This window comes from Condylostylus longicornis, unplaced genomic scaffold (genome assembly GCF_029603195.1).
Source record: "Condylostylus longicornis isolate FDR11 unplaced genomic scaffold, ASM2960319v2 ptg000049l, whole genome shotgun sequence".
NCBI classification, from domain to species: domain Eukaryota; kingdom Metazoa; phylum Arthropoda; class Insecta; order Diptera; family Dolichopodidae; genus Condylostylus; species Condylostylus longicornis.
Window position 1 is genome coordinate 7,117,881 of NW_026578018.1, and position 27,616 is coordinate 7,145,496.

Below are 27,616 nucleotides of genomic sequence, written 5' to 3' on the forward strand. Positions count from 1 at the left end.
TTCGTTTGTTTTTTTTTTTGTATTTTACATTTTAATAACTAAAAAAAAAAAAATAGTATAGAAATAAAAGATTATAGAATTAAAAAAAAATTTACAAATTGAGCTTGAAAAATTTTTAAATATTTTTAATTTTATATTTATGCATGTTTATAATATAGATAAGATTTCTGAAGGAAAAACTTTTTATTTTATTTTTGGTCGATAATGTAGGTACATATACATATAGTGAAAAAATATGGTATGTAATTTATTATAAATAATAATTAATATGGGTTTATGCGCTTAACAAAGTTTTTTAAAACAAAAAAAAAATATTTTTCTTTTAACTTAAAGCTGTACGTGTTGTATTTGGTAATAAAAGGCACATTAATCCGCCACCAATAAGTAATGCTGCAACAATAAATGTAGGAGCTGGACAATATGTATCCAATAAGGATGCAATAACCACATTTCCAATAATTCCACCCATTCTTGCAGCTACCATTGAAATGGCAATACCAGTCGCTCTAAAAACAAAAAAAAAATTATTAAAATGTGTAAAATTTTATTGTTTTTTAATAAATAATTCAATAAAACTGGTTTTATTTTAAATAAATTTTAAATTGCTTTAAAAAATTTTAAATAAATTCTATAATTTACAATATTTATATGTATGTATAGTTTGAAATGTTTATTAAAATTCTGATATAAATCTTTTTATTAGAATAAAATTAATTTGACGATAAAGACAAAAGTTTTCATAAACTAAAAATTATAAAAACAAAATAAGCGAATTATGAAAAAAATATTGAAAAAATTTATAGTTTACCTCAAATTTGTTGGAAAAATTTCTGTAATTAAACAATCTAAAGCAGCATTACCGCATGATATGACACCACTAAATACAGCACTAACAATTAAATTATGAAATTTATTAAAAACATAATACATTCCAGCAGAGCATAAACCAGCTGAAATTGTCGAAAATATTAAAAAGAATTTTCTTCCTAAACGATCCATTCCTAAAACTGCAATAACATTAGCTGGTAATGCTGATGCTAATGAAATTAATGATTCCATGAATACAGCACTTGGTATTTCAGAATTACAAACACCGTCTTCAGCATGATCAAGTCCTTTTTGAACAACATATTCAGTTACAGTACAAACACCAGCTTCTTCACCTGGATGTGCTCGACTATATTCATCAAAACGATGAAATAATTCTGGGAACCACATCATTAAACCATAATAACCAATATGAAATGTGAAATTAATTGATATTGAAATTAGTGTGAATTTTAATATTGGTGAAGTAAACAACTGTTTACTATTTTCTATCATTCCATCAAACATTCTTGAATATTTTCCCTGTATAGAATTCTTTGATTCTTCTAATTCTTGTTGTAATTTTTCATCAATAACTAATTCTTTAACGGGATATAATTCTGGTTCCTTACCAGTATTAATTGAATAAATACGACGGAATATATTTAAAGCTTTATCATATTTACCACGCGATAATAAGAATTTTGGTGATTCTGGTAAATAAAATAATAAAAAGGCAACTAGAAATGATGGGAATGAACAAAAAACTAAAAATACACGCCAACTATTGTAAACAAAATATTGTGTTACAAATCCAATATGTGTTGGAATAATTATCCATGCCATACCAGCTACCAGTAGATTACCGAAAGTCCAAAATGCTGCCATGAAACTTAACATAGAGCCACGCTTACTTTTTGGTTGAAATTCAGCAAAATAAGACCAAATAACAGGTCCACTGCCGCCAAGCCTAAACAATAAAAAAAATCGTAATTAATTAAATCATCAACAATCTAAGTTTATATTCGCATTAAGTAAAAGAAATTTACTTACGCAGCACCATTTAAAAATCGAAACAGCATAAATGATTCATAACTTTGTGAAAATGAGGAGGCAACAATACAGAAACCATTCATAAATGAAATAACAATTAAAACTTTACGACGGCCTAATGAATCAGCTATACTACCCCAAAAGTAAGCACCAGCCATCATACCAATGAAAATAATTGAATTTAACCATCCCTTATTTTGTGTATTCAAATTAAGATCACATTGTGCAGATGGTAATATAAATGACATTGATATGACATCCATTTCTTCACTGGTACTAACTAAACCACATATTGCTAATAGTATATAATGAAAGCGACCATATTTTGTTAATTCGATGGCCTCCTCAAAATCAGCTTTTACTTTACCAGCACCATAACATTCGGCATCATATTTTGGTGGTAAATCTTTTCCATTACCTTTCTTTCCCTTCTTATCATTTTTTCCATTTCCTTTTTTATTATCATCTCCATCGTTACCACCGCAACCACTGCCAACTTCACCATTTGTAATATTATTTACCGAAACATTATTACTTTCAGCTACAGCTGATAATTCATTTATTGGCGATGATGAATATAATGGTGGCGGAACATCTATATTACTTTTATTAAGATTATTAAAATTTTCGTTTTGATTACTATTGATTACTAAATCTTTATTCAAATCAAAATTTTTCTCGTTATTTAACAATGATGACGGCTGTAATTGTATTGGAAGTTGAGATTTCTTTAGTTCAGCAACTTCTTTGCCGCTTATTTGTATATCACTGGTTACATTTGAATCTATATATAGAAAATAATAATAATATTAAAAAAATAATTTTATAATAGAGACTGACATAAGATTTAGTAATTTATACATAGTTTCTGTTTCACTTACTCTCTTTATTTTTATGATCAGAATCACCTTCTACCATTCTATGCAGACGAGTTTTTTTTAATAGTTCTCTTCTAAGTTGAAGGAGAAAAAATGAATAATAAAATGATAATTTATAAAAGAGATTAAAAAGGGAAAAGAAATATTAGATTTTTCGTATGTTACTGTACTTAATTCGTATAATACTGATGTTTTTGTTCTGAAAATAAATAAAAAAAAAATTATTTATTAATTATTAATTTTTTCGTTTTTGGAAAAAGCATTTTTAAATATAATGCAGGATTATTATTTTTTTTTTCAAAACAGATTTTCAAATACAAGTACCTATAATATTTGCCTAAATAAAAATTTTATTTTAATAATGCTTTATAAGCAAATATTATATAACAATAAAAATAAAACAAGAAACAGAAAAACTTTCCCAGAAATTTTAAAAACAAAAAAGAATATTTATATGGAAAAAAGAAAAACAAAATTTAAATTAATCAGAAACGTGTAAAATTTAAGATTTGTCAAGGTCACTGTAGGATATTCTTTAAATTCGATAGTACAATAATTTTAAGAGTGCACATTGTTAAGCTATTCAATTTAATTATATTTCACTTGTAATAATGTAAAAAATTTATGGTTCTCACACATTTATTTCAATAAAATATCAGATCATTTCCAAACTAAAATTTGAAAATAATCATAAGAAGTGCTTAATTAATAATAATATAATTTTAGTATAAAAATAATTTAGCATTAAGAGCGCAGACATACATGCAATTTTATTAGTTTTGCAACTGTTTGATTATACTTATTTGTATTCTATCATAGGTTTATATTCAAGCGCAAACACATGTAACTCTGTATGATACTCGTAGCATACAATTATAAGCAATCAAATATTTTGTAATTTTTGGTAAACTGATTGAAATTTAATAATTTTAAATAGGTTAGTTGCTTAGCTGCGAGCGCAATTAATTTGCAATCAAACTTTAATGGCAAAACTAAAAATTGTGTATCTGACAGAGTCCTAAGTTTGAGTTCATTTATTTTAATACTAAAACTTATTTAAATTAATAATGTCTTTACAATATTACAATACATACATACATATATCAAATAATAAAAAAAAAATTATTTTTCATTTAGAAATGTTTTATATATGTATGTATAATTTTTTTTAAGGGTGTTATAAACGATAATAAAAATACATATTTATTTTTTTCAAATTTTTAATATCCTTTAAAATATTTAGATCAAACTTGTATAAATAATCAGCACATATACTCAAAATATTTAATTAGTTGGTATAAAGTCAAAAAATTATACAAAAGAAGAAAAAAAATATGTGTACATATATATACGTACATACGTATATATATATATATGAATATGACTGTATTAAACCTGTCGAGAAAATATGAACTAAATAAAATTTTTTAAAATAAAAACAAATAATTTATTGAACTTAAAATATTGTGACATGGCTTAAATTTATTTATTTACATTTTTTTTTTTATTATGTTTGCATTTCTATTGATTTAATTTTTTTTTTAATATTATTAATTAAATTAAACTAACTGAATCAATATTATATATGTATGTACAATATAATTATATTGTTTCCTTTTTCTTAGAAATTTTGCAAATTTAATTTGTTAGTATGTCATCATTTTAATTGCAAATAAAAAAATTTAAAATTTTACGTGTTTTAAAATTTTAACAAAAATTTCATTTCTCAATTTCTATATATGTATGTATAGAAATTAATTAATGTAATTATATGTAATATATGGTTAAGATATTATTTAATATAAAAATAATGATAATTAATAACGATTGCTTATGAAGGTAATTTTCTATAAATTTTTTTAATTTAGGAAACTAGTTTTAAAATTCAAACATACATATAAGGTTAAGGAAATTGTCTTGAAATAACTGTCAATATGAAAGCAAGTAAAGAATATCTGGCAGTAGTGGATTATTGAAGCAAATATAATGTACATATGTACCTAAAAATGAAGCATTTTTTGGATGGGGTCTATACAAAACTTTTGTTTAACTGTTTTAAATCTATATTAAGTTTATTAACTAATTATATTTTTCATATTAATAATTTTTGCAACATGTAATGATTTACAGAATATCTATTGAATAATATAATAGGGGAATTGACGACAACTTGGCTTATTAGGCTGTAAAATAAACAACTTGTATTATTAGGCTGTGCTTTATTATGCAGTTCGGATTGGCAATTTTCACCAAGAACTTAGATAACTTTTGAAAGCGTAAAACCTAAAAACTTAAATAACTAGTTATTTCTAATATAAAATATTTGAAAAGTAGTAAAATGCAATTGAACTGATTTTCGTTAGGTAAAACACCCTTTATAATGGCATTTAAGTCTATAATCAACTGTTTTAGAGTATTTGAATCATTTCATAGTAGTAAACTTTAGATGCCGCCTTACAATGTTCTATGTTACAATGAAGAGTATAATTATATTGTGTTAAAAAAATACATAATGTATTCCTAATTATTTCTAAAGCACGTATTTAATTTTATTTCAAATGCAATTAAAAAATTTTGTTTTACTTATGTTTTGACGGCTGTACATTTTTATACATACAAATATTGTAAATTCATTAATATATTCCATATTTAGAATAAAATATTTTAATGCCCATAAAATGTGTGATTCGTATATGTGTTTATGTCTTGTAAACAAAAATTTTCCCACCTTTTTTTCAAATATAAATCTAAACAATATTTAGTGGCAAATAAAAAGCAAATCTAAACGCATTTATTTTTGTATTTTAACTGTTTTAGAATTTAAATGCATTTATTTATCGTAGAATTTTAATGATTTTTACCTTATTTTTTGTATTGTTATATTTTTATTTGGTAACCTCATATAGACATTTAATTTTTAATTTTTTATAAATATTTTTTTAATTCCTTCTTCCGTAAATAATTTTTTTTTTTTGCAAACATTCTTTTCTTTCATTCTCTTTTATTAAAAACGAATTCCAATAACATACCTAACACTTTTATATACATATGTACATATCATATACATAACACAAATATTTATGCTAAAATGCTAATCTAATAGATAAATTTTAAATTATGAAAATTTTTGAATTTTGCATGCAAATAATTTATTTATTTAATTAATAAGAGTATAGTGTTGAAAAAATTAAAAGTATAGATAATATTTTCAATCAATATGCTTCTTTATGTATGTATACATTACGTTAAGCATAATATAATTATAATTTTTGTTTATGAATATATAGAATATGCGTGTATGATGTTTAAAAAAAATATTTTTTTAAGGAAACATAATTATATAATTTTGATTTAATTTTCGTACATGCTTAATATGCAATTTACAAAATATGTAAGCACATAATACTGTATTTTATAGTATGGCAATGCCATTTAAAAATCACGCTAAATGGTATTTATTCATATGTATAATCTTATTTATTATATTTAGCCTGATTTAGACTAAATCATCACACAAAAAAAATTCTATATTATTCTATACGAGGAAAATTAATACGCGTATAACAGTAAATGTATAACAGCAAGCACACTTGTTAAAAAATTCATTGTCAAACTGTTGTTGAATATCAAATTATATTATTATTTACAGGTAACAATGGCAATTATCACATCAATTGAAATAAAAAAAAAATGGACTGAAAATATTATTAAAAGAGTTCATATAAGAAGCTTAATATAGTATTTTTCATTCAATTATCCTATATGTTGTATATAGTTCTAAAGGTGATTATTTCCTATTTTGATATGTGAGATTATTAAATAATGCAAAATAAATAGATTTTGAAGACAAAAAGAAAATCGAAAATGGTGATCAGCGCTCATGTTACATTATTTTTTAAATGAAAATATCTTGTAAACTCGATCTTGTTTTTAATTTTTTTCGAATCAAATCGTTTTTTGATAGTCTAATATCAAATTGTTATTGTAATCCCTATTATATGCAATAATAATTGTGTAATAATAATCATTTATCAATAATTGAATAGTAATGCAATAATAGCCAATATTGAATAATTACAAAAAAATTCTATCTTACAAATAACCTTAATGTATACCTTTATACTCTTGTAATATAAAAAAAAATTTAAAAAAAATTGATAATTTTTGTTAATATAATTATTTAAATTGATTATGATATGATAATAATACGTGTAATTAAAAAACCATTAATTATATATGGTATATATATATGTACACATATATATTTATTTTCAATCATGATCTTGTAAATTTAAGTTCAAATTTTCTAGTTCACTAACAGTTCAATTATTTCATTTAATTAATTTTCAATTAACAATTTTCATTATAATATTATAAGGAAAATCAATTAAACTAGTTCATTCAATTATAAGATATATACCTATATACCATATTTGAATTATATTATTATTTATACAATTCAAAATAAATCAGAACATATAGAGTAATTACCATGATTCAAGGTTGAAAACAAAACTAATTAAAATATTTCACAGAAAATTTCAAAAAAAAAAGAGGAAAAAGTAACTTTTTTATACGAATATTGTTTTCTTTTTTTATTGTTATGCATGTACGAGTATATCATATTAAGAATAAACTAATTGTGTGTCAAACTTTATATACATAATATTTGAATGCTATTTATACTCGTATACATCAAAAATAATTGATCTGCAAGAAATTAAGAAAACTCAAAATGAATTTTTCTGAAATCAAAATTATCAGTAATCAGGTATTAAAAATAAGCATTTCATTATATTAATAATATTGCAATTATTGCAATTTTAAAATTCATTCTAAATTTCTCAATTTAGAACAGTAAATTCAGAAGGGTTTTTTTAGCCTTATTTAATTATTTAATTAAAGAATAAAATTAAAGTATCGCCAAATTAATCAGTAAACAATTTTATATTATATACTAAACATAACGTATTACAGAAATTGGAGAAATAAATTATTATACCATAGTATAATTGATAAATTCACCATGAAGATTAACGAATTTGTAGAGTAAAGTTTTAATATATAGTGTGCCCACTGTACTTATTACCTAATAATTAATTAAAATTATTTTTAAATTTAAATCTTCAAATTTTTCATTACATTATCTTGAATTCAAATTTTATTAAAAATTTGTTTAAAATAAATTTCTCAATTTCGTTTGAATTGAAATTGATTTAATTTTATATTTTAATTTAATTAGATTTAATTTTATATTAATTTAATTGATAATTTTATAAATGGATTTATAACCCTTCCTTTATTATTTCTTTGAAATAATTAATTGAATTATTTTTAAGATAACAGTTATTATACAGATAATTTTATTTATATAACATTTCTACATTTATGTTTTACCTTATATAATTAAATTATTACCAAATTATTAATTTAATTGCAATTGAAAATAATATTATATATGTATATAAAAGGATATTTTTGTACTTACAATTTGATTTTTTTAATATTTAAGATGTATGTGTGTATCACAGAATTTTTTATATTTATTTGTAAAACCACAAAATTTTAAATATTTTTGTATATTAACAAAAAAAAAAATTATAAAATTCTCTTTTTATTGTGTAGAAAAAACAAAACCACTGTCAAATAATTTGTGTCTTTGGAGTCCGTTTTTTATTAAATTTTTTAATTAAAATTGTTTCAAATATTTTATTTATGGAAAACATCAATTTTCTTTTGAATAGTTTTTAAAAAAAAAAAATCTACTTAATGTAAATTTTTTTTTTTGTAATTGTTTTTTTTTTTTCAATATTTTTTTATTCTAATGAAAATTTTATACATCGAAAATATATTTTATTATATTTGAAATAAAAATTTTTTATAAAGCACAACAAAACAAAAAAAAAGGATAAAAGAATTTCCTCTGAAAATTTTAATCTTAAAATTTTTTTTTAAATTATAATAATTAATATTTTTTTTTTGGATTTTTTTTAACGATTAAATCGATTCAAAAGCTCAGAATCAACTAAAACGAAATGATGTCTTAAATAAAGCTTTAAACGTTTATTTTTTCTTAAGGAAAAAAAAAATTTCATTCAAAATAAGCTTTGAAAATTTTTCTTAAATTTTATATTATGTATATGTTTGTAAATATATGTACTATATTTTTTAATAATACTAAACATACACATATATATATTGTTTTTTTTATCTTATATTTTATTTCTTCAGGTGGTTCTTTTAATATAAAGTGGTACAATAATTAATAATATTTAAATTTATATAAGTATATATGTGGTACAATTATTATTGTGATAGTATTATTATTGTGACAAGAACAAATTCTTGTTGCTAAAACTAAATTATTATTAAAAAAATTAATATAAAATATATTTATATATATGTACATATTTATACATACAAATGTACATATGAGCGTTCAACTCTGTTAAATCATGATTCAAAGAACTATATATTATTATTATTTATTATATACAAATACGTAAATGAAAATAAGAATAAAAAATATTAAAAATAAAAAAAAAATTACTATAAATAATTAAAATAAAAAAAAATATAAAATTTGGGAAAGGAGTAACTAGTTTCAACTGGAAAAGTGGTATGATTTTGTTTTTTTTTTTCTTTTTTTTTCTTGTAATTTATCAATCAATTTTAAGTTTATCCCGAACTACTTTTACAAAATTAAAGAATTTAAATTATTTAAGTTTAACTATAGTTCAATACTATAATGAATTTTATGCAGGTTTGTAGGTACTATGTATATATATTGATATGAACTTGATTAAATTTATTAATTGAAAAAATATTCGCCCAAGTATTTATTCTGTGGATATGTACATACGTATATACTTTCGTACAATTGCATTTTGACCCTTAATTACGTAACACATTGCGATAAATGTATTAAGAATAATGTTCAACTCCTTTCCAGATGTAAACACATCACACTCAATGCAAAGTAGATGAATTAATTATCGTTTAATTATTATATTAATTTACTTAAATTTTAATTAAGTAATTAGAGACAAAAAAAAAAGATTAATTTATTAATATGATTTAATTTACTAAAATCTTTTTTTTTATTAAGAAAAGTAAAGTGAACGAAATTAATTCACATATTTTCAAATTATTTTCTATATTCATATTTTGTTAAAATCTTTTTTGCAATAGATGTCGTCATTTACAATTATGCAATAGATGTATATAAATTACGACATCTATTACGCCACTTAACAATTAAATAAAAGTATTTACAAATTGAAAATTCATTTGTACATTTTATTATGTAAATGTCAACTGTCAAAATTACAGAAGAAACATTAAAAAATTATGGATAAAAATAAATTCTTTAAAAATTTAAAATTTAATTTAAATTAAGTGTGTACTATAGCGAATTTCATTTTTTTTATTACAATCAAGACGAAATACAGCTACATAATAGCTTGAATTGGAATAGGATTTTGTACTGTGAGTCAAATAAGAAAACTCCTGAAACGGTTTCTGAAAATAATTTTATGATAAAAGCTATTACAATTCAAAAAAGCTATTAAAAGGAAAATGATCTTACTTCAATATGCTTAAAATTTTTCTTTTGAAAACTTCAGCATTATCATTCAAAAATTTCTTTAGAAATCGAACTTCCCTAAATAATACAAGATTTTCGATCACTTGCATTTGATTTGGATTGGAAAAGGATTTTGTATTGTAAATCACCTAAGAAAACTCCTGAAAGTTTTCCTGAAAATATTTTTAGATGAAAGCTAGCTATTACAATTCAAAAAAAACTTTAAAAGGAAGATGTTCGTGCTTTAATATGCTTAGGTTTCGATTTGAAAACTTGGAGGTTGTTTCAGAGGTAAATTAAAAATTATCATTTAAAAAATTTTCCTAGAAATGAAACTTCCATAAATAGTACAAGATATGTACAAAAATAAACTACAATAAGATATTGTAAATGCATAAATAAAATTTATAAAATTTTAAACAACTTCCTATCTGAAAAATATGTATAAATAAATTGGAAATATCCAGACGTAAATTACGCAGATAAGGGGCTTGTTTTGTTTTTTTATATATATTTACATATAATTACAATTTTCTTTTTTAAATTTTAATGATATTTACTTAAATAAAGGAATAAAATAAAACAAAATCAACAAAAATGTCGACACTAACGAATAAATAGGTACATACATATACCAAATAATTTTAAATTAAAATTCTATTGATTAATTTATCTCATTTTTGTAACAATTAATAAATAAACGTATATTTCTATTTTATTATGTGTAAATGCTAATAAGTATATATACATATTATATTATACAAAAATGTAAATATATATTATATATTGTTAAAAATTTATAGCTATATAATGAAATAGGTGCTCTGCAATAAAATTTTCATAATATAAGAATCTAAACTATTTATATACACATTAAATATTGTGTACACAATATTATTTACAATAAAGTTCAAAATAATTACAATTAATATTTAAAATTCCAGTTCTTTATATTTTAGATTTAATTAAAATATATAATTTCAGAGCAATTATAATGATTATTAGATATTTATATAACATATTATTGAAATAAAATCAACATTTTTAAAGAAAGTGAAAAATGATAGAGAAAATAATAATTATTGGGTCATTAAATTAAAATAAAATTATTTTCGAAAAGATTTAATTATAATTTAAACATTTAACTTATAATAATATCAATAGAAATAATTTATTATAAATATTGATATAATAAAATATTTAAGAAATTTCACACTTTTTAAAATTTTTTTAATCAGTTTTAATTTTATCATGATTTCGCCCTTCAAATGGTATATAAGTGTACATAGGTAATAGAGAAAAATATATTTAACTTTAATAATTTGTATTTAAATTCTAGATAATTATAGGCATAAATTTAAATTTTATGAATAGTAAAACAATGAATAGTAAAATTAATGCAATCTTGTTTTAGTTTCAAATTGAATTTAATCATAAATTAATGATAACAATTGAATTTAATTAAAAAAATTTGAAAAATGTTTGAAAATGCAAGTTATTTTCAAAGTAAACATTGATATTCCAATTAATATTAAAATTTATTGAAACATAAGACTTTTAAATTAATTCTAATTGCAGAATTACAAGACACAAATCAAAGTTTATGATTTAATATATTTAATTAATGATTTTTTTTAAGTCTAATCGTTGCTGAGTTTTTTATTAATAAATTCATGTATTATAATTATAATCTTTTGAAATTAAATGAAATAGTTAATAAGCTTTCTATTATTCATAAATTCACTTTATGCTTCTTTTAACAATAAAATCAAATAAAAGTATATCTGCAATATTGCTATTTTTATAAATGTTAATTAAATTATAACAATTTTCTTTAAAAAAATCATGTTTTTTTTTTGTGCAAGATCATATCAACTTATGATGATTTACCATAAATTATAATTTATATGCCTTCTATTACTCGTATTCATTAATTTATTTAGCAATAAAATCTAGAAAATGAGAAATTTTTCTATAATATTTTAATTATTATAATTATCAATTGTTAAAAATTTTGTTAATTATATTATTAATTTTATTCAAATTGTAAAAATTCCCAGCATTTAATGATTCATTTAAATTTAAAATTTTTCTGATATTTAAATTTTTAATCAAAATCAATTGTTGTCGTATGATATAGCGATTTTAATTGAATATTAACAATATTATAATTAAATTATACAATATTTATACAAAAGGTGTTATGAAAAATTAACGTCATAATATTATAAATGTAAATAGCTAATATTTTAAAATAAGGAAAAATAATAATTAAATCACCAAGTTTAAATCAAATAAACGGGTATTCCATCATCTAATTATGGCACAATTTCATATTATACTTTAGTGTTGTTGATATATTAAAAAAAATAATGATAATAGAAAAAGAACAGAAAAAAAAAAGAAATTAACACAAGAAATTACTTTTGATTTTAAAATTTATAATTTTGTCTACTCTCTTCTAAACTCAAATTACTAATAAAAAATTGGACTTATTTGGATGATTTTTCAATATACATTATAGTATGCACATGGATTGTAAAATATATTGTGATAATAGTAAAAGTACCTGTTTTGTATGTAATAGTTACAAAAACATACTTACAGAATAGAAATTTATTATATTTTACATATATAAGTACTTTATTATATGAAACACTTATGAAAAAAAATTTAATTATTATCAAAAATATTTTATTTAACTAATAGACAATATGTGTATACATAGATTAATTTTATTTTTATTTTATTAAATTTCTGTTTTTAGTTTCAAAAATTTTTAATTCAACGTAGTAAGCCAAATGTTTATTATACACATATGAAAAAATATATATTAAAATTATATATTTATTGAAATATTTGCCTATTTACCTAAAAAAATATTTACCAACAATAAGTACGTATTTAAAAATGAATAAGAAGGGAGAAATTCTCACAAAAGAAGGCACTAAATAATTCAAAGTAATTTGGGATTTACAAAAAAAAAAGAAGTAACAAAGAATTTTAAAATGGTTATGAATTTTATCGTCTTAAATAAACCCAAAAAAAAACAAAATTATAAAAATTTATTGAAAATTTTATGACTGAATGAAAGAATGTAGACGTCGAAATGCTAATGCTTATGGCATTAAAATAAATATAAATTATACCCTGAAGTTATAATTACTCAATAAGTTGAATCTACTGGTATCACAACAGTGTGAAATTTTTAAAAATTTATTAAAAATATCAATATTATTAAAAAATTTAATATATGTAAGTAGGTATTGTAAAAATTATATAGGTACCTAATAATATGTACATATATATATTATTTTGCTTCTAAATACGCACATATTAAAATAGTGTAGGTAAATTAAATTTAATTATAAAAATATTAATTTATTTATTTCATTTTGTAAAAACGAAAACAGGTGCACGTAACAGGTTTTTGATTATAGTTTATGAAAATGGCACATGTTTTGCTTTTATTTTGTATAATTTAAAATAATTATAGTAGAATTTTGTTAAAATTAATATGTATAAATAATATTTAATTTACTAAACTGAATTTAACTCTGACATATATAAGTTAAGTTAAATAGCTAAGGTATATGAACTGGATTAAATTTAAATTCTATAATAATTGAATATGTAATGAATTTTTTTTTTTTTATTATAGTGTAATTTAATTCTAGATATTTTCATTTAATTTCTACCAATTAAGTCGGATAAATTTATGGAAGATCTGAAAATTATAATAAAGATAATTGATAATTCCATTCAGGTGTATATTATAACTGCATCACATAATTAGAGACTATTTTGTAGGTTCAGAAATTTTCAATCTTTACATTAATATTACAGTTTTGTTCAAATTTTTTCCTATTATAAAATAATTGTAATTTTTTTTTATCTTAGTTTTTTAGATTTTTATTTTTCTTGTTGCTATCCGTATATAATAAACCACTTTTTTTCTATAAAATTTCACTTAATTTACTTATACAAAATTTTACATTTGATATTTTTATTTACCTTTTTTAATTAATTTTTTAATTACAGTTTTTATTAAGTTTATATATTTTGTTTTTTTTTTGCAGTAACTCGCGAATTTACAATTCTATCGTTGGTTCTGATTTAATTCAGAAACCGTATTAAAAATTAATCAGGATTTGTTAGATCTTTTTATACAAAAAAAAATATTTTTTTTCTTATTCATGTATAAAGAAAATCTTTCTCTTTTATTTCAATATTTGTATAAAATTTTTTTGATAAAAAAAAAAATAAAAAAAGAAATCCAACTTTTGTAATTTATTTAATTATTTATTTATATTTTTGTTAATATTTTGTTATACTATAAATTTAATTCTTGTTTACATTTTTATCACATTTTAAGGTTATAAATAAAACAATAGGACTCGTAATAAATATTATGTGAAGTACATACAGAAGTTAATTAAACACAAAATAAAAAATTATATCAGAGATTATGATTATGAATAATGGTATTGTGAAGAGTAAAATCTGTATTATCTTTTATATATAAAGTTATTTTTATAATATTTTTTTCTTTGAAAATTTAAATAGATATATGTATATATAGTTATAATAACTATTTATAGTAGTAGCATAATATATTCATATACGTTCTTGTCATGGATAAATGATTTATCATTAAAAATCAACATCAGTATTTTTAAAAGAATCATAAATATATAAGAAATTTTAACAAAAACAATTTATAATTAAATTGCATAAGTTAGAAGTAAAACTAAGTTAAATTAAAAGAAAACTAAATATAATTTAATTACAAAGTTGTATGAATTAAAAAAAAACATTTACTAAAAAAACTCGGATAAAAATTAATTATGTATGTATTTGTAAAACAGAAAATTTAATCAAATGTTTTCGGATAATATAAATGTAAATGTATGCCATTATTCAATTTTATGAAGCACTCTGTAATCATTTGTAAAATATAAATTTCTACAAACTACCTTAAAAATGTTCAAATGCCAAAATTTTTTAAGATATTTTTTTCGATATAATATGTATATGCGTAGGAAGTTTCTTTAAAAATATTTTTAAATAATTAACAATAGAAACTTAAAAACTGAAAGAAAATAAAAAGTTAAAATGCCCCGTTTATTTAGGAAACTAATTTTTAAGGTTTTTTAAGCTACCTTGACATTAAAACTTATATTTTTATATAGTAAAACGAAAAATGTTTGAAAAACATGTATACATAGGTTTTAAGATGATAAGACCATTGATTCAAGTTTTTGATTATTGAGTTCTGGCCATAGAAATCCGTGCAATAAAAACTATTTGAACTGTGCAATTAAAAAAAAAACTATTTAAACTCAATTAAATATCCTAAAATTTGTGATAATACTGTATTAGTACACAATTCAAACCGTGCTAATTGTTGAATTTTGTAATAATGTAAAAATACTAAAAATTCCGGGACAGTGTCTGTTAAACGGACAAACAGTATTTAGAATAATAAGCATTTTCTAACACAAATTATTTCCTCTGTTTTTTTTTGATATTAATCCAAATAAAATTTTTTGTTAAATTTTTGTTTTCATATAGTTGATTATTGCAAAAGGTGAAAAACATTTTGTAATTAAATAATTTTAAATTTATAATATATATACTCTAATATATATATATATATATATACATATATATATTATAGGTATTGATTAAATTTTTATGATATTTTTGCAGAAACTTAAAAACCATAATTATATAATATATACAAATATTAAAAATATGCAATATTAAATATGGTGTAGTTTTGTTTAGATATAAAATGTCCTCTATTAATCTTGTATTTTAATGCGGATCTTCCACATATTATAAAAACTTTAATTAATTAATATATAAATGATTTCCTATATTCAGTGAATTATTTACACATTTAATATATATCAAAAATATAATTATATATGTATGCAAATATAACAAAAAATATATAAAATTTAATAATCAAGGTAATTAATTACATATACACAATATATACAGACATAATCCGTATAAATACCATTGTATACTGTTCTAATTCTAAAATGGAAAATTTTACATAATTTTAAAAATTAATATTATGTACGTAAAAAATAATAAAAAAAATATCATAATTAAAAATATTATAAATCAATTTTCTTTAAAATTTTTTGTTTTTATTATTTTTTACTGTTATTTGCTATTGTGTCAGATTTAGTAATATGTACTATAAAATTTATATTCAAACATATACATGTAAAAAATAAGGCACTACTTTCATGATTAATTATGTATATTCAGATATAACGTAAAATACGTTGTGTTACGGTTATACATGTATACCGTATGTAATGTATGTATGTTAACATATATGTAAATAGATATTCACAGAATATTTATTGGAGTAGAAAGAAATCTACGCAAACTATTTTTTTTTTTCTAAAATAATCTTAATTTTTATCTACTTATAATTATTTTCCTTTTAATGCAATATAAATTTAGTTTTTATTTTTTTTTGTATACAGCTACTTAACGCATTATATTAGAAAAATTTATAAAATTGTAATTTTGCACTTATGTGCAGCATATAGTAAAAAATCAGTAAAGAGAAACAAAAACGAAAAATCTTGTTTTGCCATTTCAAATTATTTCAATTGCAACTTAAATATAACTGTAAATTTTGTATAATTAACTGTATAAATAAAAAGTGTACGTATATGCATGTGCATGTGTAAATATATGTATAAAATGTTATTTATAAATAAAATAATTAATAAACAAAATTTCTCGAATATAACAAAAAACTTAAGTTTAACATACTCGTATAATAATATTTTAACCTTGTCCCTGAAATTTCAATTTAAGATCAATTTTTAAGTCTGATTTTAGACATTTTAGACATTTCGATAGAATATAAGAAAATACATACATATATAATGCTGCATGTTTGTATATATGCTGCATTATCTTTAAACGTACTTATATTATTGTTATACTTAAATAAATTTTTGTTATAATGAAAAATTTCAAATAAAATTAATTAGAATTTCACATTATTTCCAATTGATCGAAAAAAAAAACTGTATCAATATGTACATAATAATATTATTTTGTGCGGCTGATATGATAAATACATATATACATATAGAATTTATTTTATATTAAAGAAAAGAATGTAAACAGAATAATATGTACGTGCATGTACAATAATTTCGTTTTAATTAATCTAAACAAATAATATTATTTAACAATAAGAAATAAAAAATTAATGTACCACAGTAACAAAATTTTTACCCGTATATATTAAAAATGATCCTGTAAATATGCAATGAATTTTAAAATGATTTAATTTTAAATAAAAATTTCTTTTTTTAGCACTTTTCCAAAAAATTTTTTGAAAAAAGTGCTTATTAGTTTCACTCTGTCCGTCCGTCCGTCCGTCCGTCCGTCCGTCCGTCCGTCCGTCCGTCCGTCCGTCCGTCTGTCCGTGTGTCTGTTTACAAAACTTCTACACCTTTGAAGATAGAAAGCTGAAATTTAATACGTACATAGATCTTCACTAGAAACTTATTTCCGTAGAACAAAATTTTTACCTATCTCCCCCCCTCTAGAAGTTATACCCCCCCAAAACCCTAAAAATGGCCTTTTTTAAATATTTGTTGCAATGAAACCATAAGAATTTTTGAAATTTTGCAAACGCAGAAAGGCAGTGGCTTGCTTCCCCTTGCGCGGTATACTATAGTTCAACTTAAGAAAAACAAAATGGCCGCTCAAATTTACCGTTATTTAAAGTCCTTTTTTGCCAAATTTTTGATGTCGTTTTTCTTCTAGACCCCAGACTGTAGAAGCTTGAAATTTTAGGAGCTTTTAGATATTAATAAATAGTTCATTTTGTTAGAAGAAAATTTTTTTCCATCTCCGCCCCCTCTCAAGTTATCACCTCTTGAAATTCGTAAAATTTGAATTTTTGACACCTTATATTTCTGAAACCGCAAGCTTTTCCAAATTTTTATAAACGCAAAAAGCTAACGGTAAATTCCGTGAAATTAAAAAATATAATTATTTTTCTTAACTCACACAATTAACCCTTAAAATCGAGCATTATGTTAACCCCTTTTTATATTAATTTTTGCTTTATTTCAAAGACTTCATATATGCGTCATCCTAAATATATGCAATCCTAGAAATAGTTTTGTATATGAATGAAAATAATTTTAATAGTGTGATAGCTATACATAGACTGTATTTAAAAGCAGAATTTTCACTTGTTGAAGGGAAAAGTGCTGCAATACAAACCATTGGTTTGACCCAACTTTATCTTTCTTTTAGTTCTTAAATAATACAATTAATAATTATGTTCAAGATTTTGATTGCATTGATGACCTTTATAAAACGAGAAGACAATATGATCCCATACATACACAAAATATGATTAAATGTGATGGATTGAAATCGAGTAAAAAAGTTAAAAAATTTACAAACATTGAGTAAATCATTTTGGAAAATTCTATTTAAAAAGACTATAAGTGGAAATAATTTTAATTGGAATGTTATCGTATCTTGACAAAATATTTAATTATAATAAAAATTAAATTTTAAAATAATTAGTAAAAAATAGTAAAAATTTATATAATAGTTACTTTTATTAATTATTGTTAAATTTTATTGTTACTATTCGTTTTAAGAAATTAAAAAAATAATGCTCCTATATATATAATATTATATTAAACTGATTAACAGATTTAACTGTGATTTAACTGTAATGTTAATTCAATGATATAATACATAATGCTAGTCAGTAGTAGTAGTTAATGTAAATTAAAATCTCAGAGTTAAGCAACGTACATTATGTAGTGTAATTTAGTTTAGTATATATTTCATTCATTACAATTTAAGATCTTAGTAATTATAATTTTAATTTATGTTTAATTATATATGTAATTATTTATACAATATGTATTCAAAAGGGGTCTCAAAACAATAATTACTTGTAACCCAATATGAAAATTAAAAATTACTTTATTAAAATATTCAACGAAGAATAATAATTTATTAGGAGGTAGCTTAAAAAATACATACTTTTCACAAATCAATTGCAACAAAGCTTAATTAAATATTATTTGAAGGCTATTAAATAAATTTGAAAATTTCATTTTCATTAATCGAATAGTTTTATTAAAGATAATGAAAGTGTATTAAAATTTTTGGTAAATATTAAGCATTATTTCTCTTAGTTTTTGTAATTATCTTTAATGGTTATTAAAACCTGCTACATCAATACTACATGTATGTACACATATAATTTATATTTTTTGGTCACATTTTATACAAACGAATTTTAATATTTTTTTTTATGTTATTCATTAAACAGTTGAAGATTCAAAGTCAAAAATTTTTTTTATTTTTTTATAAGTTTATAAAATCAATAAAAAAAAAAATAAATATTTTATCGCGAATTTTTTTTTCTTTTAATATATATAGTAAATTTTTGTTATTTTTTCATTAATGTTAAAATATCAGCCATTCTCCTAAGACCAAAAAAAAAAAATGTTAACAAAAGATCCATAATAAAAATTCAAGAATTTATAAAATTTCATTAATTATTCAATGTCATTAATGAGTTCAAAATCATAATTTTTACTGTAAAATATTTTGTTAGTCAGTCATAATATGTACTATATACATACATATATGTTTATAATTTGATAATATGACGTAGATAAAAAATTTGTTTACAAAAAATATAACTGGTTAAAAGCTGTTAACTTAAGATACATACATATATATATATGTACGTATTTCTTTCGTATATTTGTTTATTCTTTTGTATTCTTTTACTTATTTTTTGTTTTTCTTTTATTTAGATAAATTTATTATAGTTTAAATATAAGAGATATTAAGTAGAAACTACATAATATAGGTACGGTAGTATATTTTTATGTAGAAATGAGTCATGAAACTTAAGATACTTTCGCTATCTTTTTTTTTTTATTATGTATATTAAAAGAACTAAATGAAACTAAATGTAAAGATTTACAAACTATAATTTTTAAATTAAATAATGAAAAATATGTTAGGGATGAAGTTTAATTTTTTTGTTTTCAATCTTGTAAATGTTAAAAATCTTATAAAAACTACAATGTGATAATTTGATCTTTATTTTCAATGTAAAAAAATTAATGTAAGAAAATAATATGAAATTTCTGTATTTAACTATACTTAAAATAAATTATCACATATTTACGAAAAATATAATTATCACACTTATACTTAGTTTTCTGAAAGTGCTATTATGTTGTATATATTATGTGTAAAATGTTAATATAAATATTGTAATATAAAATTATATACTTATATGTACTCATTTTACTCTGTACAGATTTGATTTGGGAATTTTAATTACCAAATTGTAATAAAAAAGTTAAATATTGTCAATAGACGCACTCGCACATGAAATTTTAAATTAAAAAATTGTTAGTTTTTTTCAACTAAATATAATTATATATCTTTTAATATTTTATTTTCTCAAGAGATTTATTTGTAATAATTCATTCATTTTCAAAAATAAATTTGTATATTTTAATTTAAATGTATAGTAGAAAATTCCCAAAGTTTATAATAATTATATTTAAAATATTTTCAATATTATTGTCTTCGGGAACCTTTGTACATATTTTAATTCCTAAAAAGATTATATTTTATGATTGTATTAAATACAATAAAATTGTATATACTATGTTCCGTACTCAAAATTTAAAATAATAACTATAATATGTATAACAATTTAAAATATTGGTGGTGCACAAATATTTATAATATTTAAATACGTAATTAAATATATGAATGTTTTTTTCTTTTTAACCGGAAGATAAAATATGTACATATTATAAAAACAGCAGCAATAATAATAATATAACGAATTTTTTTTTTATATAACAAATAAAAGATATGAAATTTTTACATAGATAATTGAAATAATTCAGTTCTTGTTATAAGCAAGAAATTTTCCGCAATTTTTTTTTTTTATTTTATTTTTATATGTTATTGTATACTTGTATAAATTAATATAAGTCTTCCTTTCCTACTTTCCTATATCAATTCAGAAATCTCTCTAGTAACAATAAATTATAAATACAAGTATATAAAGATCAGACATATATATATAGGAATATTTTTTTATTATTTAAAGATATTTACAGGGTGGGCTCAAATTAATTGTATACTATTAGAATATATATATACTGCGAGTTATCAAATGGACTTTTGAGCTTTAGCGAGTTTTGATCGTTATGTTTAGTGGTTCTTAAAAAATTAAAGCATTTCTTTTTTTATAATTAGAAATTTTCATAATCTGAAATTTATTTTTAATTAAAATTTTACAAATTATACAAATATATTTCTGTTCTACTCTTCTGAAATATGTAAAGCTTTATTTATATTGTTTAATATATTTCAAACATGTATGTATGTATCTAAGTATATATATTTGAAACATGAAATTGTAAATTAAAATTAAAATTATTACTTTTTGCGCCTATATAATTTATTTTTTTTTTTTTTTTTTTTACATAAGAAATGTAGTCCGCATTCTGTGCTGATTTTTTTTTTCTTTTAAATTTAGGTTTTTCTTCTCAATTGTATAAACGAATTAAGAAAATAATGCGATTTACGTGAAATACAACCACTGAATATAACAAAATATTATAATATATATAATAAATGTTTCGTTTATTAAATTTAATTTGATTAAATAATAATGCAAAAAGAAAAAAATTAAAAATAAAATATACCGTCAAGAGATTTCCACTGAAAAATGAATTTTATTTAAAGTCCAACTCTTATAATGTGAATTATTTTTTTTATATGTTGATTTATTTGAAAAAAAAAAATATGAGTATATTACATGATAGTAATTTCTTTTTAACTTAATTTTTGAGGGCAAATTTATTATTTAATAAATTTTATAATATATACTAAAGTACTAAGAATTTTCTCAAATATTTTATTACAATATTATACACATATAAATATAGTATAATATTAAATTATTATAATGAACTTATAAGTTGAATATTGTATGTATATTATATAAATAAATATAGATATTCATTTATTTTAGAGCATTAACTTATATAATTGCACATAAACATATATATATGTACACATATGTATAAAAAATTTGATTTTTGAACTTAAAATATTTAAAATAAACTAGATCATAAAATTTTATTTGTTATACTATGTTCTATAATTTTTAACTCAAATTGAATTTAAATTATGTATAAGGACTTTTTAAGAATATTATTACAGTATTATTAATATTGAACATGACGAGATATTAGGTCGCACTATAATAAATAAGGGAATTCATAAAATAAACTTTAACATACTTAAATGTTTGATATATTTAAATACAACTTTATACAATACATACTTAGACGCATAGTTAGATTATGATAAGATTATAGAGTATTTTATTATAAGATTTTAAATTTCAAAATTAATTTTATTCTAAATATTATACAAAATTTTTGATTAACATCAATAACAGATCATATATATATATAACAATTATATAAAACCTCTCAACAATATTTTTTATACAGGGTTAAATGTATATATTAGATTAAGTATTAGCAAAAAATACTGATTTTAATCTTTGATCTCTACGATATAAGTAGCTTTAATTAAAGTAGAAATAAATAATTAAATTTAATTTCAAAATGCATGTGCGATTATTTCTCATTTAAAACAATTATTAAAGTTTAATAATAAACCTTTTAGAAAACTTTTAATTGTATAAAAAAAGGAATTAAAATTGTATTTAAAATGTGAATTATATTTAAGAAGTGAAATATTTAAAATAAATAATATAAATTCATGTAAAAACCCAAAATAAGCAAAGGTCATCGAATAATCCGGCATTAAATTCCATTATGAATATTTGATAAATATTTGTTAAAAATAAATTGCTTTTTAAATAAAATTACTAACAGAAAGAAATCTAACATATATGATAATCGCAGTGTAATAAATTCACACTGTAAAAACCAGTACCATTATGCTAATATCAAAAAATTTTCTTTACTTTTAGGCTAAAATCTTATTTATTTTACATAAACGTTTTTGGGTTCTGCAATTGAATACGTGATTTTATAATTGAATGAAATGATATTAGGAATTAAAATAACATAACCCATTTAAGCCAATACTCCAGATAATAAACTTGTATTATTGTTACAGGTTTTTCTAAAATACAATAAGCATAATTTAAAGATAAAAATCTTGAAATTTGATTTTTTAAATTTGGGAAATTTGAACGGATTTAATCGAGTTTTATAGGAAATTTAGTTTTAAAAGAAATTTCATAATTCAATTAAGTTCAAAGAACCTTATTGTATATTAATATTAAAAAAATATTTATATATTTTAAATATTTGTCCAAATAGAATTAATTTGAAATGTATTTATGTGATATATATTATTGCCATTTATTCATATACATACTTATTATTCTAAAGCACTATTACACTAGTTTTATTATAGTGGTTTTTTTGTTTTCTTTTTGATATTTTTAAAAGTGGTTTATTAAAATCTTTTAAAATCTAATGTAGTTGACAAAAAATACCGGAATAAACTAGAATTATCAAATAATATCCAATTTATTCCGCATTGATTTTATCCTATACAAATTTTATTTTTACTTCTTAAAATGTACATATATACAAAATACATATATATAATATATATTCACAAAAGTAATGTACTAAATCATTGACAAATTATATAAAATTTATCCTTGACTAAAGTATTTCAACTTTTTTTTTTAATATTATTTTCTCTCATTTCTATTGCAATTTGAAATAGAATGAATGCATTTACTATATTGCATAAAATTAATTTTAATATTTTATACTTACATATTAATGATGCAATGAAATTAGATTATTAATAATTATATTGTGTATTTGTTAGTATTGATGCTATTGTAAATTAGAAGAAAAACAAAAATTATAATAATAAATTTGTTGTTATTATTAAAATTTACTACTATAACTAATTAATAAGTTAATTAATTTGAAAATCTAATAATAATAATAATAATAATAATAGTAATTGTAATAATTATGATATAAATTTATTATGACAGTTTTTGCGTTTTAAAAATTCAATTTACTATGCACAAAATTTCTCTTACACAAATTTTACACAAATAATATTCAAGATAAATAATTAATTATTATTGTAAATTTTAGTTTTAATTTTAATTAATTTTTGTTTACTATATTTTTTAATATATACAATATTTTTTTAATTATTTTGCAATAATATGGAAATTATTTTTATAAAATTATATTTCTTTATTTAAATTCATATTAAAAACTTCATTTTTTTTTTTGAAGGAGCACAGGTGAAATTTTAATTGATTCAAAATATTTAGGAAATATTTAAAAAAAAAAGTCTGTAAATATATAATTAAAGAGAATTGTAATTAATCTTATAATTGAATTTAGCTTAATATCACACAACATACATATTCACGTTTATATTGTAAAACCCAAAATGAATAAAAACAGGTAAAATGATTTTTTAATTAAAATTTGAATTAAATATATATAATTAATAAAATCTGGTTGTTACTATAAATAAATCAGAATTGCGGTCATTAAATTCTGTTATACTATTTAAATAATATTGTTTGATAACAAATTTAAATATAAATTTTTTTTTCATATGATTACAGAACATCTTAAGTATTTTAAATTCCGCAAAACGACTTCTTCAAAACATTTACATACGAGACTAATTGCGAGAATTACTGCATCATGAAAACAATTGAAGAGGTAATTGGACACAGGGGTTAACTAACATTTTGACGAAAATCGAGCTTTTCGGATAAAACATCATTAAATTTCATATATTTTCAACTGTGATTACTCTTAGAGCTAGAAACTTAATAGAAGACAAGATTGTCAATCTGCACATAGGAGATAAGTAACAAAAAAATTAATAGTTTTACAATACAATGTTAATGAAAAAATGTTTTACAATATAAATGTAAATTTTTTCCAGATTTTGTCCCCTTTGTCGACTTACCGCTTCAATTTTAAATGAAGTTCCTTTAGTAATTGTCTAGCCTATATGTACTACCTGCAAATTAACCAAAATTTGATTTTAAAATTGAAGGACTGGAACCGTGAAGTACTAAAATTTAAGAAGATTCGAAAATTGTAGGACGATTGATTTCAAAATAAGAGAATTGCTCAGAACCTATATAAAGTCAAATAAAATGAACAACATAATCCTTTCTTAAGAAAATCAAATCTTCAATTTTATTTTTGTTTTTCAAATTATGGCTTTATTTCATGCAACCCTATATCTTTTTATTTATTACAAATTTTTCAATTAAAAATTAATATTATGCTAATAATACACGCGCTCTCTGTATATATATAATAGTTTACGTACAAATTATTGAATTAATTAAATATACATATATTAAGATAATAAATTGTAAATACAATAATTAATTTTTATACTTGTAAATTACGTATTACAAGTATACAATAATTGATCACATTTTTATTTAATAATATTATTGACATTTTACAATAAAAAAAAAAATTAATTTTATTTTTTATCTTAAAAAATGTCAAAAATAAATGATTACATCAATTTAACATATAAAAACATGTAAGATTATAAAATTCAAATACTAGATAATATTTAAAATATTTTATTTAGGTTATAATTCACTTTATAAATTTTTTATCATTATTTTTACTTATTTAATTATTCTTCATAACATTTTAATTTTTTACTTTTAACTTAATTTTTATTTTTTATTAAAATCAACAATCTTACTTTTTAAATAGCACAATAATATTCTTGTATATAAATTTCCCATTCAAAGATCTATTGACTATATTATACAACCGCGTCGCGATAATCAAAAAATAAAGGGTTAAACCTTTTTGCTATACCATTAAATTAAATCAAAACTGATCGTATAAATCACCGTTTTTCATTCATTCACTTAGAAAAAGAAAGCAAATCACATTTTAATGCTATGGCGATTTTTTATTTTTGTTATACTTGTATTCTAATCTTTTATTTTTAAAAAATTTTTATGAAATTAAAATAAACTTTTTTATTTTATTTTCATCCCATTTATATAATAAATTTTTATTGAATTATTGATTTTATAAATTTATAAGAATATTTTCTTATATATTAACCGTTTTAATAATTTCTTATTTTAATATTTAAAATACAACATTAAAAACAAAAAGAATTCGTTAAACTTTAACAACGGTAATACATTTAAAAAGATAAACGAAATGATAGTTGCATCGACAAAAGTTTATAAAAAACTAAAAAACATGACCGTCAAAAAATACACTATTTTTCATTTATTTCTATTTTTTCCTTTTTATTTTGGATTTAAATTAAATTTAACCCATAGAACATTTTGCAACAATAAAATTTCTGAAAAAAAAAAAAATCCAAATTTAAACAAAAACTTTTTTTTTTATTTAAAAATTTAGTTGATCTGGTCAACTAAAAGATATTTAACTTATTTAAAATATTCTTATTTTACGATATTATGAAATTTTTAATGTTAGCCATCAAATTTTAAAAAATAAAGACAATACTTGGTCTTGTATTTTTGCAACTAGATCAAGAAAAAAATTTGAAATCTCTTGATCGTATAATCTCAATTACATACATATAGCGTATGACATTTTTATTTATTTTAATTAAGTGTGTATGTACGTATATTTTTCATCTTATTCATTTACGAACTTAAAGTAATATTCAAATAATTTCGATAGGTCACTAATGTGCCTCGCACAAGGCATTAGAAGCCTACCCAACATTTTTGTAAAATGAGTTATTGTGCTCAATAGAGCTGTAATTATTCTATATTTTCAAAATATACTTAGTTTACTTCAATTTTCACTCTTTTAATATTTAACGTTTCAATCGCAATTTATTTCAAGTAGGCCACTAATGCGCCTGAGTGTCTCAAATGTCTTTGCAAAGATTAAATATTTCTTGAAAGACTAACAAATTATTTGGTGCAAAAAAAAATACTTTCTTTAATCTAAAAAAAAAAAAACATCATATCGATGGATCCTTAATTAAATACTAATTATAGTAATTATATTTAAATAAAACTTGTTTAAATTAATATTAACATTAATTATTATTAATTTTCATTATTAAATGAAAAATTTTTATTAATATTAATTGAAGAATAATTAAAAAATAATTTATTTAAAATTAATTGCAAATCGCACGA

General features: G+C 20.2%; 1 protein-coding gene across 2 annotated transcripts; it reads right to left on the reverse strand.

Moving 5' to 3' along the window:
• On the reverse strand, positions 1–26,393 carry LOC129611293 (synaptic vesicle glycoprotein 2B). 2 transcript variants are annotated; one of them, XM_055524359.1, is made up of 5 exons: positions 26,176–26,393; positions 2,742–2,937; positions 1,861–2,644; positions 809–1,777; positions 1–506 (listed from the first exon to the last, which is right to left on the reverse strand). In XM_055524359.1, exons 2-5 carry the CDS (start codon positions 2,776–2,778, stop codon positions 323–325), a joined length of 1,974 nt encoding a protein of 657 aa, XP_055380334.1. In that variant the 5' UTR covers positions 2,779–2,937; positions 26,176–26,393; the 3' UTR covers positions 1–322. The 2 variants fall into 2 exon arrangements, with proteins under 2 accessions (XP_055380334.1, XP_055380335.1); XM_055524360.1 differs by lacking the exon at positions 26,176–26,393 and adding an exon at positions 8,227–8,244.
• Between the last annotated feature and the right edge of the window lie 1,223 nt (positions 26,394–27,616).

Excerpts from the sequence above, each read along its gene's own strand:
- LOC129611293 (XM_055524359.1), bottom strand. The coding sequence starts at position 2,778 with ATGGTAGAAGGTGATTCTGATCATAAAAATAAAGAGA. Across the intron at positions 1,778-1,860 it reads CGATTTTTAAATGGTGCTGC|GCTTGGCGGCAGTGGACCTG; the intron begins GTAAGTAAATTT and ends TTTATTGTTTAG. Across the intron at positions 507-808 it reads ATTTTTCCAACAAATTTGAG|AGCGACTGGTATTGCCATTT; the intron begins GTAAACTATAAA and ends TTTTGTTTTTAG.